General features: G+C 42.6%; 1 protein-coding gene across 6 annotated transcripts in view; it reads left to right on the forward strand.

Moving 5' to 3' along the window:
• The window catches only part of MGAT5 (alpha-1,6-mannosylglycoprotein 6-beta-N-acetylglucosaminyltransferase), a 334,592-nt gene that overhangs the window by 133,484 nt on the left and 188,467 nt on the right, over nt 1-12,641 (forward strand). For all 6 annotated transcript variants that reach the window (XM_070581231.1, XM_070581232.1, XM_070581230.1 and 3 more), the window contains one exon: nt 4,336-4,500. In XM_070581231.1, coding sequence (XP_070437332.1) covers nt 4,336-4,500 — 165 coding nt within the window. The remainder of the gene's footprint in view (nt 1-4,335; nt 4,501-12,641) is intronic.

Consider the following 12,641-nt stretch of genomic DNA (forward strand, 5'->3'; position numbering starts at 1 on the left):
CAAACAAAAATACTCTGATATTAGTTTAAAATGGCAATAAAATTCTTAACAGTTTTTGCAGGTTTAACTGTAAAATACAAAGGTGAGATATAATTTCATTGCCTAGAAAGGTATAATTTATGTAGCCTTATTTGTGCAAAGACTGTGTTTCATTAATTTGTTGGTTCGTTCATTTATTCACTTATTCACAGAGCTGAGCTTGGCCTCGTCTTTGTATCTTTGTGTTTTGTTTACAATGTCTTTCATCTTGCGTTAGACTGCTCTGAAATAATGAGTCACATAACTGCTTGAGTTGCAGATGACCTTTTTTTTCTTTCATGTTGGGAGAGAAAACACTTTCCCTACCCAGGGAAAGTACCTGGAGAGTCCAAGGATTTTGAGAGCCTTATATTGCGTTTTTCATTTGAAGGCCCATGGTAGGGAAGGGCAGATTCTTCCCCTTTTTTTAGTGTTGGAGTTGTCACAGAGCAGTGGCATCAGCGAGTCTTGAGGGTGGTTGGGATATGATTTCAGAAGAACGCATGGCAGGGCCCAGAGTTAGTTCCTGATAAGTGTGCTCAGAAGCAGCAGGTCAGAGATGCTTGCTGGCCCGCGGGTCCACAGTGGTTCTTAGGAGGCAGCGTAGCATGGGAGGTTAGAGCCGTCAGCTCTGGAACCAGGCTGTTTGGGTTAGAACTCTGGGTCTGCAATCATCTGGGCAAATTACTTGACTTCTCTGTGCTGTGCTTACTCATCTGTAAGATGGAGATGTGAACAATGGCACGTTCGTCATATTTGTCTTGGCCGGATCAAATGGGTTAATCCATGTAAAGTGCCTAGGACAGCAGCTGACACATACAGCTCAATAAGTGGTGGTGGTGGGAGTAGCAGCTGCAGTAATAACAGTAACAGTAGCAGCAGCAGCAGGAGGAGGAGTAGCAGTAGTAGTGGTAGCAATAGCAGTAGCAGCAGGAGTAGTAGCAGTAATAGTGGTAGCAGCAGTGGTCGTAGTAATAGTAGCAGCAGTGGTCGTAGTAATAGTAGCAGCGGTAGCAGTAGGAGGAGTAGTATGGGGGTGGTAGCTGTGAGGGTGAACATCAACATCCTCATCAACATCATGAATTCCCTTATTCATATCAAGTCACAGAGTTACAAAAAGGTCAGTCTCTGGTGGGTGGGGCCAGAAGGAGATAGGTTGTACTTATCGGTGGACTGTATTTTAAGAATTGAGGAAAAGCATCTTCTTAACGCTGATGTGACAACTTGGCATCCTACCTAAGGTGTGCCCCATGTGCCCCACCAGTGACTGTCACCGATGACTGTGGGTTAGGAGCTCTGTCCAGTAGTCTTGTTGCCTTTTAACAGTGTTGCAAAAGGTTACCAGCCCTTGAGCGAACCTTAGCATGGGCTAGGCTTCTGTCAGCTCCCGTGGGGAGGAAGGCTGACTTTCCCTCATTGTACCTATCATTGAATTGGTAGCAGTGCCTCTCGTGCCTCGGTGAGTGGAAGTCACACATAATCTAAGTTTAGTGAGTGGTGTCTCACATTTCCCTTTTCTATGCTGTAACCCCTCTGTCAGAATTCTCTCGTGATATCTCCACCGAAGGGAAATGGGGAAGACAAGGGTTGGGAGAATGTGCCTAATTCAGTGGTTCTCAAATGGAGGCAGTTGTGCCCCCCAAAGGACATTGGCAATGTCTGAAGACATTTTTGGTTGTCACAATGGGGGATTGTGGCTGTCATTTAGTGGCTAGAGGTCAGAGATGCTGCCAAACACCCTACAATGCACAGGATAGCCCCTCACAACAAAGAATTGCTTGGTCCAAAGTGTCGATAGTTCCAAAGTTGAGAAACCCTGAGTTAACCAAACTAGAGGGCCAGAGCTTCTGTGTCTGGCTAACTGTAATTGCTGGTAATAGTTAAATGTCATTTTTACACAGGGATTCTTTCCCTGGTAATCCAGGCTCCAGGCAAAGAGGCTGAGATGGGGGAGACTGACATCCTTTATCTGAGGAGCGGTTTCTTTATACTGAATATAGCCACCTCTCAGTGGCACCATTGCCCCCATCTGCGTGGCCAGCCTCTGGCAGTCTTCAGAACCCTGGAGAACTCGTTGATGCTTTAGATTCAGCGTAAGAGCAGAGCTGGTGGCTGACTCCTGCTGTCCATGCCAGCTAATGATGTGCCAGGGATAGACTATGAGTCACGCTGACCGTGGGACTGCAGCCACCAGAGGAGAGCAATCTCATGACCCTTTGGATAAAGCGATAAAGCTTTGCATCACCCAGAGAGAGAGTTCTTCAGGAAAGAGGAGAGCATTTTTCAGAGGAAGGTTTTTCAAATTTATGTGTGTAACGGGAACTTACGTAGTGCTTATTATGTGCCAGGCAGTGTTCAAAACATTTTATAAGTATTACCTCATTAAGTCCTCATAACAACCCCAAAAGTAGGCTTATTCATACTACTCTTTTACAGAGAAAGAAGCAGGAATGGAGAGCAAGGACTCAACCCTAGGAAGTGTGGCTTCAAAGTCTGGGCCCTCAAAGACAGAGAATTTCACACTTGGTTTCTTTTTTCTACGCTGGCTCTTGACTTCTGGCCAGTCCCAGTGAGGCATCAGGGAATTAGGCAGACCTGAGTCGAGTCCCTGTTCTGATTTATGATCTCTGTAACCACGAGCATGTTACTTCATGTCTGCGAACCTCAGTTTTCTCTTCTGTAAAATGAAGTCATACCTACCTCATGGCGAATGTGAAGATAACATGGGATTTCTTATACATGTGTGTGGCATGTAAAAGGCACTGAGGAAACATTGGTTCACTTCCAGCTTCTTTCTTATAATCCTGTTTTGAGCCCTGTTGCACTAATGTCATGGCCACCTTGTCTTACAACCTGTAGGTAAGATATACACTGAAGAGCGAAAAATAGGCCTTGTCAGGTATTCTAATGTTAGAATGAATGAGGGAACAGACTGCCCCAGATCTTAACATTGTGGAGAAGCCTGATGTTTTGTGTGGAGGGAGTGTGGGGAGAATGAGATTACTCCAAGCACATAAAACTAGGTTTTCAAGATACACACGTGGATTTTGTTTCTGTTTATAGTTTTTTCGTCAGCTCCAGTGATGCTGTCCGTAAACCACTGAGAATAGAGACTTCCATGTTAATTATATATCTGTGTTTCTGTTCTGATGAGTTTCTGTCTTGACTTGGCAAAGTAGGACAGCCTGACTGCCTCTTGGTTAAATTTGGTTGGCTGTGCTCTGGGAGTTGGTGAATTAACCAGATGTGTGTTTCCTTCCTGGCCAGATCAGAGCACCTGCTCGGAGCAAGCTTGTTCTTTTCCCAGCAGAGTGAAGATGGCAACTTCCCGTGGGTCGCAGTTCCGGACTTTAGTCCATCCTGTTACCCACACTGTGTGCTTCTCCCTTGGCCCACTCCCAATTCATAATGAGTCTGGATTCTATTCACGTGGATGGCTTTCTTGTGGTCCATCTGCTTTTCCCACTTATACAAGTGTGTGTATCTTTCTTTGATTATGAGTCTCCAGAGGAGAGGGGCTAAATTCAAATTTTTTGTGTATGTGGAATACCTTGTATACAAACCTAGTAAATGCTGATGTCTGTGTGAGGATCATGTGTCTGTAATTTGTCCAGAGGGAAGTACACTGCTCTTTAACTCAATCAGGTGTATAAGAAAGGGAATCAACTCTTCAGTGTAAGCACCATGAGACAGTATCCCCAGCATCTAGAACAGTGTCTGGCACATAGTAGTTGTTTAATAAATATTTCTTGAACAAACGAATGACTCTGGTCTTTAAGTAGTTTTCTAAATCTGATTATAGTTTGGGTTATCCAGCCTGCCTAGAAATCAAGAAGTGCAGCTTTTATTAAGTATTACCATAGGTAACTAATTTTGCAAAAAAAATTAGGACATGCTACAGTACACAGCACTAAAAATAACAGTGGACTTGACCCAGAAGCTACTTCAGAACCTTGCTGCCCTTTGGGGTTGTCATTCTGTGTGTCAGTAATCATCATGCTCTAAGGAGGAGGAATTAATAGAATGCTTTAGTAGGATGCTAAGTAACGCGATATTTTCTCTATCACCCTAATAGCTGGAAATAATTTTGTCATTTATTGCCAAACTTGCATCGCAGAACAGACCGATTTGTTTTGTACTCTCTAGGCCACTTGAAGATGGCCCCTTTCATCTTGAAGACATGGTTTGTTAGGACAGATCATTGAGCAGTACTTTTTGACTGCAACTCTGTTTTAATATCAGAGAGAAAGAGTATGTGCCCTAAAGCAATATGCAGAGACTGAAGAGTTTTTAAATTATGTGCATTTTCTTTTACAGATCTGAAGAAAACGCTTGCTGTGTTGTTGGATAATATTTTACAGCGCATTGGCAAGTTGGAGTCGAAGGTGGACAATCTTGTAATCAATGGCACAGGAACAAACTCGACCAACTCCACCACAGCTGTTCCCAGCTTGGTAGCACTTGAGAAAATTAACGTGGCAGGTGAGAACAGCAATCTCCACGCCCTGACGTGGAGTCAGTTCGTGCTTTGAACTGGGAAAAGAATAAAGGAGCGCAGTGGTTCTTGGTGTAAGATAAATCCCGTAAACTTGGTATGGCCCCTATAAAGCTACGTTTAAATTGATTTTTGAATAACAGATGTTAAAATGCTTTTATAGTCTCATCATGATGTATAGTGTCTGGTGGTTTCTGTGACGTTTTTCACATAATGAGCTCCTGAGTTCACTTTGAATGAGAAGGTTCACAGTGTGGTTAAATGAAATGTCGAGCTTATCTGGGAAGCTCATGCCGGTTAGAGTTCCTTCCTTCTCCCCATTTTTATCAGACGATATCAAAAGTCTGTTACGTATAATAGATTCTCTCCTCCTTGTTCTTAAAGAAGAGCCACCTCTGTAGAAAATGCCTCCTGTGGGTATCTGGAGAAATAGGAATTCTAGAAATGGCTCTTAGGAAGTGAGTGGCCCCTGCCTGACCTTGGGCTGATTCTGTAGCCACTCATGGATGCCACCATGCAGTTCCCACTGGAATGCATGCCTGGCCCTTCTTGAACCTGGTGTCTTGGATAAGATGAGGGAAATGGATTAAAAACCAAACCTAAGTCATACATAGATGTATTGTGTACAGCTCACACTGAACCGCCATCGCACTGCCCTGGGGTTGGCAGTGCATCTTTGTGGTTGAGCCAGGGTTTGCTCTTGTTTAGGGTGACAAGTGTCGTTTCCTAGGGACTCAGGACAAAGCGAAGAGCTCGAGAATTAGGATTAGGTGCTGTGGCTGAATGGTTGTGAATGAGCCGTCCATGCTCCTGGTGGGTGGTATCCAGACTCTAGTTAATGGGTAAAGTAAGTAACTGGGTTACTTCTGAAATTTTTTAACTCCAGTACACTTTTGGCTTGTTTCTCTCTCCCTCTTTCTTAAAGGAATTCACAGACTTAAGTGGAAGAGATTCTTTTCCTTGTCTGCCTCCCAGTGTCAAATCATTTAATTGTTTCACATTATGCAAACTTGTCGGGTTACCTTTTGGTTGTGTTCTTTGCCCTTTAGCAAGTTTTAAATTACAAAATATATTTCTAATAATCCAAAGTATCCAACCAAACAAAGGTATTGAAAATAACTTTTAATTACAATGCAGAGGCAGTGTCATCTCGGCCATAAATCCTGTGTTCCCTGCAGTTTCCAACAGCTTCTGTAATTAGACAAGAAAACCTCCCACTGTGTTGAGCTGCTTATTAATAAATAGAAGCCAGGCCTCTCCAGTCTCCACTCCTCCACCCCCATCCCCAGTAGGAAAGGCTACTGAAGAGATCCTATCTGGTTTCATGACAGCTCTGCGTTTTCGTAGTTCAGGGGGTGGGGTGAGGTGTTCTGCCTCTGCCTTTGTTGCCTCCCACTGCCTCTGTCCTGCAGGGCCCATGAAAACATGTCTGCTGTCATTCTCTTCCCTAATGAGGGATCTTGCGGCCTCCAGCAGCTCTATTTGTGTACCAAGTTCACAGGGAGACTTCTCTGCCTGGGCTCCAAATCCCAGGGTACAGAATTCTGGGGAGACCTCCAGGAAAGAAATGGGAGGGAGCTGGTGGTTACTTCTTTTAAATAGGATCCCAGCCCCGTGTATTGAGCTAGTTCACTCAGTTAATAAATGTGTCTTGAGCACATTCTCTAAGCTATTGGCTCTGAGTTGGGCTCCTTTAGATGTACCACTGGTACTGTGTTTTTACTAATATTTAAAAAACCAAAGTATTTTTTTTTCTTTTGGGGAAATGGGAGAAAATGTACAGTTAATGCCTTTAATAAGCTCATTTTCCTTTGTATGTTTCGTGTGTGTGTGTGATACGCTCCATACTTTCGAGACTTTACTGGATAATTAGGAAAATAATACACATGCATAAAATAACAGGAACTATGGTCACTGTAAGTGGGCATGACTGTAGAAGTCTTCCTTCAAGGAGGTAAACTTTGAAGGTGAGTAGGATTGAGGCATAGGGGCATCATGGAGGAGATACTGGCTAAAAATGCATTGTGACCCAGAAAAAAACTTGAAGGAAGAAGAAACTGACATCTATCAATAGTCCAGTAATACCAGTTACTGTTGCCAACCCTTGGGGGGTATATCATTTTACCTAATCTTCTCAGCATCTGTGAGAAGTAAATGGTTTCACAGGTTTTACTGAGTTTAAGTTTTGAGGAGACAGGGACCTTTGGTACTAGAATTCCCTGAGCTCAGCTTAAGACCTCCCAGCGCCTTGTAGAGAAGAGATTATGAGTGTTTATTCCATCTTTCTTGCTTCCATTTGTAAATCATTGCACATGGATGAGTCTAGAAAAATGTGCTACCATTTTCTTAGAGGTTCCTGGAAGCTGACAGTTTCCTGGAATGTTGAATAACCTGTCTAATAAGGAAGTTCTCTATGTCTAAGGGTCTCTTCCTTTGGCTGACCTTGCTATAAAAAAAAGCTCGTCCACCTGTGTGTGTGTATGTGCATATGCATCTCTTCCTTTGGATACTGCATTGGCTACTGTGGATATGGATGTGAAATAAGGAATAAAAGCATCCTCCTTTATTTTCCTAGAGGCTGGAGAATCCTTTATACCTTGTCAGTTAACCAACAGTTATTATTTTAACTATTTGCTATGTCTGTAGATAAAGGTGCCGAGAAAAGAGGGGCGAGAACTTAATTTCATAGTCCTCATTCATGAAAATCCCTCATTGCTTTTGTTGCCTTCTCTCCAATCCACGGCCATGTTGGTGGTCCTCACATCCCTCTTGTCATAGCAGGAATGTGAGCTGTGAGAGAGTTCATTTTTCTAGGATTCCAATCCTAGTTGAGTAAAGTGTTTCTCTCTCCCTTTCTGCAGTAAGACATGTGGTAATTGCTCAGAAATGTTCTCCCTGGTGTGTCTTTACTAGTTACTCTGGTGTCTTATTGCTCACTGACGTTTCTGATTGCTTACTGTTGTGTCTTACTGCTGATATAGCTTCTGATTGACTATAAACTGCCTCTAAATTGGGTACCATGGCAGTTGAAGAAGGGTTCCCTAAATTTATTTTCTTTTTAGGGGTAGCTCTGTGTGTGAGTGTATCGCCATTCCTTTCTCTGTTTAGCTGTGTTCTATGTGGCTTTTATCCAAAATGCCTTTTCTTTCCGAATTTATCACTCTTGGCCTTTTTTATTATGTGAAAGTGAATGTACCCCTAAAGAAATCTAGGTGGAAATGAACTTTATTAAAGTCAAGAATCAGATGGAACTGCTTTTTTGGAGCTTTTTTTTGAGTTTATTTTGTTGAAGATGAAGGTGAATCAAATAAATGAAAAACTGGATTTTAAAAAATCCCCACCCTTCAACCAATCACATTAAATTAATTTCTCCAGATTTCCTCCCTGAGAGGACTTGAGTACGTGCGCCTTTGTCAAAATTATTTTCAGAGAGGGGGATTGCACAGCTCTGTATGGGGGGTAGGGAGCATGGGTGTGTGTTTGTACATGTGCATTGATTTATTTTTCTCAAGAATCAGTTATTTTCATTCAATATCAGCTGAATAACTGGCCAGTATTGAGGGTTAGCTAAAAGACAAGACATCATGATAGCATTCCCTTTGTGTTATGACCACTTACAATTGCAAGGTCAGTTGGGAAATACAACCACAAAATTGAAGGTGCGGGCACAACTCCAGTGGCTGTTTTCTGATCTTTAATCCAAATTGAACATTAGGCAGCCCTGCATTTCCTAAATATCACTTGCAACATGCAACATATTCTAGTATTTGGGGTTAAGGTGCAGTGTATTTCAACTTGGATGCTGTTCTCAATAAAAGGAACCATAATTATTATTCTTACCATTTGAAAATTGAAAATGAAAAATGTCCCTGCTGAGTTCCAGGGCTTACATTTGGAAGTGCAATTTCCCCCCCTTTGTGCTGCTAATGGACCTTGAAATTAAGTTGCACCTGTGCTGTTTCCTTGTTTGTGTACCCGCGTTATCAGTTGTGTTGGAGTAGCGCCTGAAGTGTCCTAGCCCCCTGCTCAGGCAGTGGCTCAGCAGGTGGCCTTCACAGGATCAGGTGTTGGCCAGTCAGTGGCATCTAAGATGCTGCCTAGAGACAGGAGAGAGATGAGATTGCAGAGTTCTTTCTTATTAATTTGAGCAAGACAGAAAGGTGTCCCTCCTACCTACCTGTCACTTTCTGTTTCATTTTTTGCAAAGGCACAATACGTATTTCGCTACTTGTCAGAAACAATTCTTTTGGTATCTTCACAGTAAAATGTATGTTATTGCTGGTGTACTTATCACTTTCTGTGGTCAAGGGTGTTTTGATTTTTATCATGAAGGAAGGAGAAAGGAGGGCAGGAAGAGGAGGAGGGAGAAAAATACAATTTCGGAGAAGTGATGCTGACCTTTGAGCCTGGGTATTTGTAACACTGAATCTCAACCGCAGGAAATTCGCCCCCCACAGGCAACACTTGGCAATATCTGGAGACATTTTTGGTTGTCACAACTAAGGAGGTGCTATTGACATCCAATAGATAGAGGCCAGGGATGCTGCTTAAACATCCTGCAGTGCACAGGCCAGCCCCCACAACAGAGAATTATCCAGCCCAAAATGTCAATTGTGCTGTGGTTGAGATTCCACAAGGTATTGTTGGAATCTGGTATTCCCACTTATGATTGGTGCAGAAAGATGCCTGAGATGTTAAGGTTTCTTTATTGAGCAGGGGAGACCTGAAGTCTCTTCCCTCCTCCTAGCAAGGCTGTTTGCACGTCCCCAAGCCCCACACTTTTAGCTTTGCACCTGATCTTGAGACCTCTAAGAAAGAGATTTTATCAACTCCCAGGAGACTGTTTTGGGATCTGGACCTTAAGAAACTCCTCTCCTGGACCCAAACCAGTAAATTTTTGGCAATCCACATTTTACTCCTGCTTCGATAGAGGGTAATTATTTCTTTTCAAGAAAGAGCCACTAATTCAGAATGATGATGGCAAAGTAGTCTGAGAGAGTGGATTTAAATCTACAAGAATGTCTTAGGAGAAATTCCCTTTTATTAATTTTAAGCAGAGTATATAATTATCAGGACAAGAGAGAGTAAATTAAATAAGGGAAGGAAAACAAGACAGGTCCCCAAAGATCGACTTTATAGCATGAAATACCCTACAGAGCATATTTGGAGCACTATAAAAGGAGATGAGACTGGAAAGGTAGGTTGGGGGATTTGTAAAGAGTTTTTCAGTGTAAAACTAAAGAAGTTTCTATTTTATTCTGTAGGTGGTGGCAGCTGATGAGGATTTAAAGCAGGAAGATGATTAGATGCGATTTGTATTTTCAGGGAATAATTAATGGCTGTGTGGAAGTGGGATGCTTTTGAAGGGGGTTATACCGAAAGTCCAGTGAGAGAGAGTTTAATTGATTGAGGTGTGAGAGGCCTGGAACTAGACATGAGCATGAGGCCCAGGGAGAAGGGGAGGATTTGAGACCCAAGTCAGTGGAGCAGACATGACAGGTACGCTGGTGGGCCATGGGAGAGGATGAGGGAGGAGGCATCATAATGATTCCCCAAAGATGTAGCTTGAAGGATGACTGGGTGATACCTTTATTGAGGAAACAAGCCAGCAAAGAGACAGGATTTTGTGCAGACAGTAGCCATATGTGAATATGGATTTAGGGAGTATAAATTGCTTTGCTGGAAGCCGTTTGTTTCGGGCTCTCAGTTTAAACGAAGTTAGAAGGTTGGTTCTAGTGCTCAAGAGGTGAGGGACAATGAAAGGTAGTGTTTCTGGAGCTGGGCTGCCCTGGCTCAAATCTCAGCTCCACCACTTGATGCCTGTGTGACCTTGGGCAGGTTTCTTAACCTTTCTATGGCTGAGTTTCCTCGTCTGTAAAAGTTGGGAAATAGTAGTGGTGCCTGTTTCATGGGACTGTTTATGAGGATTAAGTGAGATAAGAAAACTGCTTAGAAACATACCTGGTACAAAGTCAGCCTTAAATGAGCATTTGTTAATTATAGTTTAAAGCTACACTTCTGGATTTAAGAATGGAAATTGCATTGATGAGTTATTAGAATGCCGCCACTAAATTAATGTCACTGATAGTGAAAATAATAACTAACATGTAGTGCTTTATAGGTTAGAAAATATTTTCGTATATATTTCACGTTAGTGCATTAAACTTGAAGTTCCCAACTTGGCTTTTTTGTCAATACTTAGAGACCTTTATTATCAGTACTTAGTGGTTTAGCAGGAAATCCACATATTTGCCAGTAATCTCTTGGTTGCAAGAGGCAAAAAAAAAAAAAAAACAAACAGAAAGGGCATATGGGACCCACGTAATTGGAAGGTTCAGAAGACGATGCTGAGTTCGGGCCTGCTGAATGCAGACATGGAAACTGTCTTCAAGAACCTTCACAGGATGGTGGCAGAAATAGTCCCAGGAGGCTCTGGGGTTTTGGCAATACTCTTGGGGAGCGTTCTGATCCACTTGGCTGGCAATATATTTCTGTCCATGATCCAGTCACAGTGACCAGTGACCTCTGATTGACTAGGCCTGGATCACATAGGTCACCCTTAGATTTCATGGTGTGGGGCAGGTCCCTAAAGAGACTCCAGGCAAGCAGATAGAATGGGTATGACTACCAGAGACCCTTGTCACATTGCGGTTTGGATTTCCAGAGTCGTCCTAAATCTGACTCATACTTTCCTTTCCTTGAGAGTTCAGAGGGCAAAGCTTCTGGAATGCTAACCTTTCTGCCCCCATTTTATTTTATTTATTTATTTATTTATTTTTATTGCAGTAACATTGGATTATAACATCATACAGCTTTCAGATGTACATTGTAATATGTTTTGAAGTCTGTGTAGATTACTTCATGTTCACCACCAAAAAACTGATTATAGTTCATCACCTCACACGTGTGCCTAATCCTCCCTTTTGCCCTCCCCCCTACCCCCATGGTAACCACTAATCCAATCTCTGTTGCTATGTGTTTGTTTGTCATTGTTTTTATCTTCTACTTAGGAGCGAGATCATATGGTATTTGACTTTCTCCCTCTGACTTATTTCACTTAGCGTAATACCCTAAAGGTCCATCCATGTTGTCACAAATGGCCGGATTTCATCATTTGTTATGGCTGAGTAGTATTCCATTATGTATATATACCACATCTTCTTTATCCATTCGTCCCTTGATGGGCACCTAGGTTGCTTCTAAGTCTTGTCTGCTCCATTTTAAATGCTGCTGTGTGAGTGTGCCTCAGCCCTGCTAGGAACTAGCCTAGCCCACAGCATGCTCTTCATTTGTGCCCTTATATATTTACATGTTTTTGTCCTCAGTCTGGAATGCCGTTCCATTTTTCTGGCTAACTCTTATTTATCGTCTTTTTTCCAAGACTCATCTGAAGCATTGTCTTTGCTAAATAGCCTCTCTTGGTGCCCCTCCCACCCCAGAGCTTTCTGGTGTCCTTGCTTTGTGTTCCTACAACTGCCGTGTGCATCCTTGGACCTTCCTACACTTTGCCTCTCTCCACAGGCTCTAAGCTCTTCAAACATGGGCAAAATATCTTACATCTTTCTTTTAAACCCAGTACCTAGCTGGGAGTCTGGCAAATAGCAGGTTCTCAATAAGTGTTTGTCTAATTGAGTGCATTCCTTGCTCTCCTGGACACACGCCGGGTCAGCCACTGTCCTGGAACTTTTATGACAACAGCGATGGCCACACGCTCAGTTCTCCATCAGCGTGTCTTCTGCTCACCTGCTTTGGCAGTTTCCTGAATATTTTAGGAATTCCTGAAAGCGCCTGGAAAGTTGACTGCTGTTTTGTTCAAAGGGGAAATGCTCTTGCTTTATCTACTACGCTTTCTGAAAACTGAGATTCCAGAATATAATTTATTTTGTAATGTCTTGGTGGCTAATTATAAAAATGTAAGTAGGATCAAAAGAAGATTCTAACCAGCTACACTATATTGGCGATTACTCTGAATGAATAGTTCTTGCAGAAGAGAGGCAGGGACCCATCAGTCTGAATGCTTTTGGATTCGTTACTGACCCTTCAAGGAATATGTGGCTTTTTTCATTTCAGAAAGTGAGAATATGTATCCCCATGAGGAATGGTGTTCTTCCCCAGCCGTTTGAGGGGG

The sequence above is a fragment of the Equus przewalskii genome, chromosome 17 (assembly GCF_037783145.1).
Source record: "Equus przewalskii isolate Varuska chromosome 17, EquPr2, whole genome shotgun sequence".
NCBI lineage: Eukaryota > Metazoa > Chordata > Mammalia > Perissodactyla > Equidae > Equus > Equus przewalskii.